Consider the following 6,000-nt stretch of genomic DNA (forward strand, 5'->3'; position numbering starts at 1 on the left):
GAAGAGAGTGACCTGGTGACACACAAGGTGATCTCCTTATTGTAGGAGCTCAGTTGGTTGATGAACCTGACCAAGAGCAATCTTCAACCATCCCACTTGTTGGAGAATCTGGGGGTCCGATTCAACATGGGACAGGAATGAGTTTTCCTACTAGAAGTTCAGATCCAGAGACTGATGTCTTAAGTGCTTCACTTGATGAACACCATATGCCCGATGGTGTGGTCCTACCTACAGGTACACGGCTTGATGGCAGCTACCCTGGAAGTGGTGCCATGGACAAGGGCACTTTGCATTCTCTTCAGCATTCTCTGCTATCCCATTGGAACCCGCAGTTTCAGGATTATGCAGTTTAGCAGATTGCCAATGGAAATCTGCTCCCATCTCCAGTGGTGTTTTCAGGAGGATCATCTGAGAAAGGGAGTACCCGTGTGCTCTCCTGCCTGGTTCGTACTCATGACAGATGTGAGTCTCCATGGTTAGGGAGCTCACTGTCTGGAATTAATGGCCCAGAGGCACTGAAATGCCGAAGAGTGCGTCTGAAACATCAATTGCCTGGAGGCTCGGGTGGTAAAGATTACATACTTGCACTTTAGTCACAGGCTGCGGAATCAAGCGGTTCGCGTGATGTCCAACAACGTGAGGACAGTGGCTTATATCAGTCGCCAGGGAGAAACCAAGAGCCAGCAAGTGTCACAGGAAATAGACCAGCTGATGGAATAGGTGGAAGATCTTCTGCAGATGATCTCAGCCTCTCACATTTCAGGAAAAGACAATGTAAGAGCTGACTTTCTGAGCAGGGAGAGTCTGGACCCAGGAGAGTGGGTATTGTCAGCTGAGGTGTTTCAGCAGATTGTGGATCGCTGGGGCCCTCCATTCCTAGACCTGCTGGTGACTTCTCGAAATACGAAGGTTCCTTAATTCTATAGTTGCAGTAGAGATCCATGGTCCCTGGGAATAGACACTCTCGTACAGGTCTGGCCAGAAGACAGATTGTTTTATGCCTATCCTCCGTGGCCCTTACTGGGCAGGATAATTTATAAAATCAAAGGCCACAGGGGACTAGTACTCCTGGTGGTGTCAGACTGGCCCGTAGAATGCAGATTTGCGATGTCTCCTGGTGGAGGCCCCCCCTTTGTTTTTCTTCCCACATGGATCTGCTTCAGGAACCGGTTATTTATGAGGATCCAACTTGATTCTGTCTTATGGTTTAGCCTTTGAGAGGGCTCACCTGTTAAAGCGTGGTTATTCCTCTGCAGTGATTGTCACTTTACTCCGTGGTTGCAAGTTCTCTACTTCCTTGGCTTATGTGCAGGTTTGGAGAGTTTTTGAGGCCTGGTGTGAGGAGTATTGTGTTCTTCTCGTTCAGTTAAGATCCCTTTCATTCTGGATTTTTTGCAGGATGGATTAATTAAAGGCTTGGCCCTTAATTCCTTGAAGGTGCAGGTTGCACCTCATGCCTGTTTCAGAGGCCTGGTGAATGGTGTTTCTTTGCCGTCGCATCCATATTTGGCTCATTTTTTGAAGGGAGTGAAGCATCTTAGGCCTCCCTTGAGGTTACCAGTTCTATTGTGGAGTCTTAATTTGGTGCTGGACTTTTTGGCAGGCCCTACAATCTGGCCACTGCAAAGCCTTTCCTTACGGTTGACCTTGAAGACTGGGTTCCTGGTTGCTATAAGTTCTGCGCATTGGATTTTTGAACTGCATGCCTTATCTTGCTGGGAGCCGTTCCTTCGGGTGACTCTGGGGGCATTACAGCTACGTAGTGTTCCGTCCTTCTTGCCCAAGGTAGTCTCAGACTTTCATTTGAATCAGTCCATCTCCTTGCTGCACCTGGATACGGTCAGGAATGTGGAAGAGTTTCGACTTTTGCGCTTTTTGTATTTTAAGCTGCGCGCATGTTATAAAATCCGGGGTTGGTGCACAAGGTGCACACTTGTGCACACCGAGCCCTAGGGGAGCCCCGATGGCTTTCCCTGTTCCCTCCCGTTCCCCCCCCCCCACCTTCTCCTCCCTTCCCCTATCTAACCCGCCCCCAGCCCTACCAAAATCCCTCCTACCTTTGTTGTCCTTTTACGCCTGCCTCTGGCAGGCGTAACTTGCGCATGCTGGCCAGCTGCCGGCATGTGATCCCCTAGCACGGCCGCCGTGCCAGAGGCCTCAGTCCTACCCCTGGACCAGCGCCCCCACCCACGCCCCCTTCCTGCTCCTTTTTCAAAGCCCCGGGGCTTGCGTGCGTCACCGAGCCTATGCAAAATAGGCTTGGCGTGCGCAGGGGCACTTTCTCGAGGTTATGCGTGTAAGTTACGCGTGTAACCCTTTGAAAATCTGCCCCATTGCCTGTTTTGTTCTCTAAGGTGGGAGTAAGCAGGGTGCTCCAGCTTCATGGGCTACCATAGCTCGTTGGATTAAGGTGATCATGGCCACATATGTGGATGCTGGAAAGCTGTTGCCTACTCAGGTTAGGGCCCATTCCACCAGTGCTCAGGCAGTGTCATGGGCAGAGGTTAGTCTAATTGTCTCCCATCGATATTTGCCAAGCTGCAACATGGTCCTCCTTACACACTTTTTCCAGATTTTATTGTCTAGATGTACAGGCCTGGGAGGATGTAGCCTTTGCATGTGTGATATTGACTGGACTACAGGCAGCCTCCCACCCTGTTGGGGAATAAGCTTGGTACCTTCCCACTGGTCCTGAGTCCATCTGTCTACATGCTAGGAAACGGAGAAATTACTTACCTGATAATTTAATTTTCCTTAGTGTAGACATATGGACTTAGCTTCCCGCCCTCGGTTGCCGCATGAGTGTGTCAATAGTAGAGATGAGCTTCAGTTTTTTCTATCGGGTCATTTTTTTGAGTCGGACACTTCGGGGTGTAAAGTTCGTATTTTCTCAGTTAGTTTTTTGGAAAAACTAAAACGGGGAAAAATGAAATGGGCCCAAAAAACGACACGGCAAAGCGAAGCTAAAAAAAAACCACCCCGATCATTAAAATTTACTATAATACATTAAATACAACCCCCCCCCCCCCACCAGCCCGATCCCTCCCCAAGACTTACTAACATCCCTGGTGGTCCAGCGGGGTCCCGCGAGCGATTTCTCCCTCCGTGCCGTCGGGCTTTCGGGCCTGGCTCGCATCAAAATGGCGCCGCTAGCCTTTGAACCTACTATGTACACAGGCGGCTCCATGGTGGCCATTGGTCAGTCCCTGTCACATTGTTAGTGCGAATGGATGGCTGACCGCCGGCCAGTTTTTCTAGGATATCCACAATGCAATATGCATGAGATAGATTTGGCATGCACTACCTTCCATTGTCTGTAGATCGATCTCATGCCTATTACATTGTTGGATATACTTGAAAATCTAACCTGTTTATATGGCTCTCGAGAATTTGGAGTTGGGCTCACCCCTGCTCCTATGGCAAGTTTCCTTCTCAAATTCTCTTTCTGTTCTGTCTTAGTTACTATTTTACATGTAACTATCTTCTTTTCATTTGGGTCTACTTTCCTTTTTTTTTTTGTTTTAAATGCTCTTTTGGCTTTAACTGCCTCTTTCACCGCACCACTAAATTATGCTAGCACTTATTGGTCATTTTCAACTTTGTTTTAATGTATGGAATATATTTATCTGGGCTTCCAAGATTGTTTAAAATTGAGCATCCCACTCCTCCTTTTTAGTTTGTTTTTAATTTTCTCATTCTATCATAGTCTGTACAATAAAATGCAAGATAAAACATAAATTAATAATACAAATATTTATTTATTTGTATTTATTTTATAACTTTTATATACCACTTACTGAATGTGGGTAGACCTAAGCAAAATGAGATATACAATACCCTGGAACTGAGTTGGATTTCAGAATTCACATTTTAAATATTCAAAATGAAAGGTAATTGTTTTGCCTCCATCTATTTCAATTTTTCTGATAGTCCTAGAGTGCACTGTATAAAGAATCTGATCTAGGATCATTTTTAGAAATTTTCTAACCTATAGCCCCCTCCCCCTCAATGCCCAATACAGAAATTGTGGGTGGGAAGAGTGCATTTGCTCTGCTGTAGCACATTAGAATGACCAGTTGCTAATCTCATGGGAACACACAGCTGTATACAGATTATAAGACAAGTTTGTTTCATGTAGTACAATATGAGGCACACGCGTACTTTTGTTCGCGCACCAAGCGCGAACAAGAGTACGCGGGATTTCAATAAATACGTGCGTAGCCGCGCGTATCCATTAAAATCCGGGGTCGGCGCGCGCAAGGCTGCCCAAAATCGGCAGCCTGCGCACGCCGAGCCGCGCAGCCTGCCTCCTTTCCCTCCGAGGCCGCTCCGAAATCGGAACGGCCTCGGAGGGAACTTTCCTTCGCCCTCCCCCCACCTTCCCCTCCCTTCCCCTACCTAACCCACCCACTCCCGGCCCTATCTAAACCCCCCCCCTACCTCTATCCCGAAGTTACGCCTGCTGGAAGCAGGCGTAACTTTGCGCGCACCGGGCCAGCTGCCGCGCTCCATGTTCCGGTCCGGGGGCTGGTCCAGGGGCCGCTGTCACGCCCCGGGCCGGAACCACGCCCCCGAAAAGCTGCGCCACTCTGGACACGCCCCCGACACACCCCTCCATGCAAGCCCTGGGACTTACCCGCGTCCCGGGGCTTGTGCGCGACGCTGAGCCTATGCAAAATAGGTTCGGCGTGCACAGAGGGGGTTTGGGGTAGGTTTTCGGGGGGTACGCGCGCCCTTTGAAAATCTACCCCATGTGTCAAGTAGTACAGTGTTTTAAAATACGCCACTTTGTATTATTGATTTGTGGTATGGGCCTCAATCTTCTCCTCTTTGGCTTTTCCAGGCACAGAGTACCACAGGAGCAATGGTGGCTGAAGCTCAGGCTCATGCTGAAGATGTTGGCCCACTATCAGATTAGTCTCATGGAGTATGTACCAGGGAAGATTGAACATGTGACCCGCCGCACCCTGAGCATTGATAAGGGCTTCTGATGGGAGAACTGTATGCCTGCCCAAGCAATTCTGTCTACTGTGCTCATTCTCCAGGTCCTAGGATTCTCCCCACTCCATGTGTACTACTGCCAAGAGTGGATGACTACCTTTTTTTTTTTTGTTCTTTTGTAGTGGGGGTGGGTAAGAATTATGATCATAGGTGCCAGTGGGTAAAATTGGTTACACCCCTGGATTCTTCTCTTTTCTCCCCCTCCCCAAGCTGCTGCCAAGCCTAGAGCTTTTGATGAAAGCGTGGCCCTTTTCTCTATTGTTGAAGGTAATATCGTGTTGCTGTTTAGCTTACATTTGAATAAGCCCTTCCTCTTCCATAAGTATTGTCTTCAGATAAAGTGCAAACGGTTAGAATGGAAAAAGAGCAGGTATTATATTTTACAGCCAGGAAAGGTATAGTAGTGGCATCAACAGTAACCTATATTCCACCCCACTTATAGGGGCAGATTTTCAAAGGGTTATGCGTGTAACCCCGAGAATCCGCTCCTGCGCGCGCCGAACCTATTTTGCATAGGCCCGGCGATGCACGCAAACCCCGGGACGCGAAAAAGGGGGTGGGGCCGGAGCCTCCAGGCACAGCGGCCATTTGCTGCTGTGCCCGGGATCGCGGGCCAGCCGTTGGCCGGCGCACGTAACCTACACCTGCCCGGAGGTAGGCGCAACTTAGAAGTTAAAGGTAAGGGGGGGGGAGTTAGGTAGGGCTGGGGGGGCAGAAGGAAAGTTCCCTCCGAGGCAGCTCCGATTTCAGAGCAGCCTCGAAGGGAACGGAAGAAGGCTGCGTGGCTCGGCATGTGCAAGTTGCACAATTGTGCACCCCCTTGCATGCGCCGACCTTGGATTTTTTAACATGCACGCGGCTGTGCGCGCATGTTATAAAATCGGGCGTAGATTTGTGCGCGCAATTCTTAAAATACGGCCTTTAGTGAACAAAACAATCTCCAGTCCTAGATATATGTAGAAATCAGACACATGACCAGTGGCAGCTAGTATATATTCC

General features: G+C 49.0%; 1 protein-coding gene across 4 annotated transcripts in view; it reads left to right on the forward strand.

Moving 5' to 3' along the window:
* The window catches only part of PFKL (phosphofructokinase, liver type), a 236,743-nt gene extending 231,181 nt beyond the window's left edge, over positions 1 to 5,562 (forward strand). For 3 of the 4 annotated variants that reach the window (XM_029606470.1, XM_029606471.1, XM_029606473.1), the window contains one exon: positions 4,844 to 5,562. In XM_029606470.1, coding sequence (XP_029462330.1) covers positions 4,844 to 4,991 — 148 coding nt within the window. In that variant the 3' untranslated portion in view covers positions 4,992 to 5,562. The remainder of the gene's footprint in view (positions 1 to 4,843) is intronic. The other variant, XM_029606472.1, reaches the window with a different exon arrangement.
* Positions 5,563 to 6,000: the final 438 nt, after the last annotated feature.

Source organism: Rhinatrema bivittatum, chromosome 6 (genome assembly GCF_901001135.1).
Source record: "Rhinatrema bivittatum chromosome 6, aRhiBiv1.1, whole genome shotgun sequence".
In the NCBI taxonomy this organism is placed as follows: Eukaryota; Metazoa; Chordata; class Amphibia; order Gymnophiona; family Rhinatrematidae; genus Rhinatrema; species Rhinatrema bivittatum.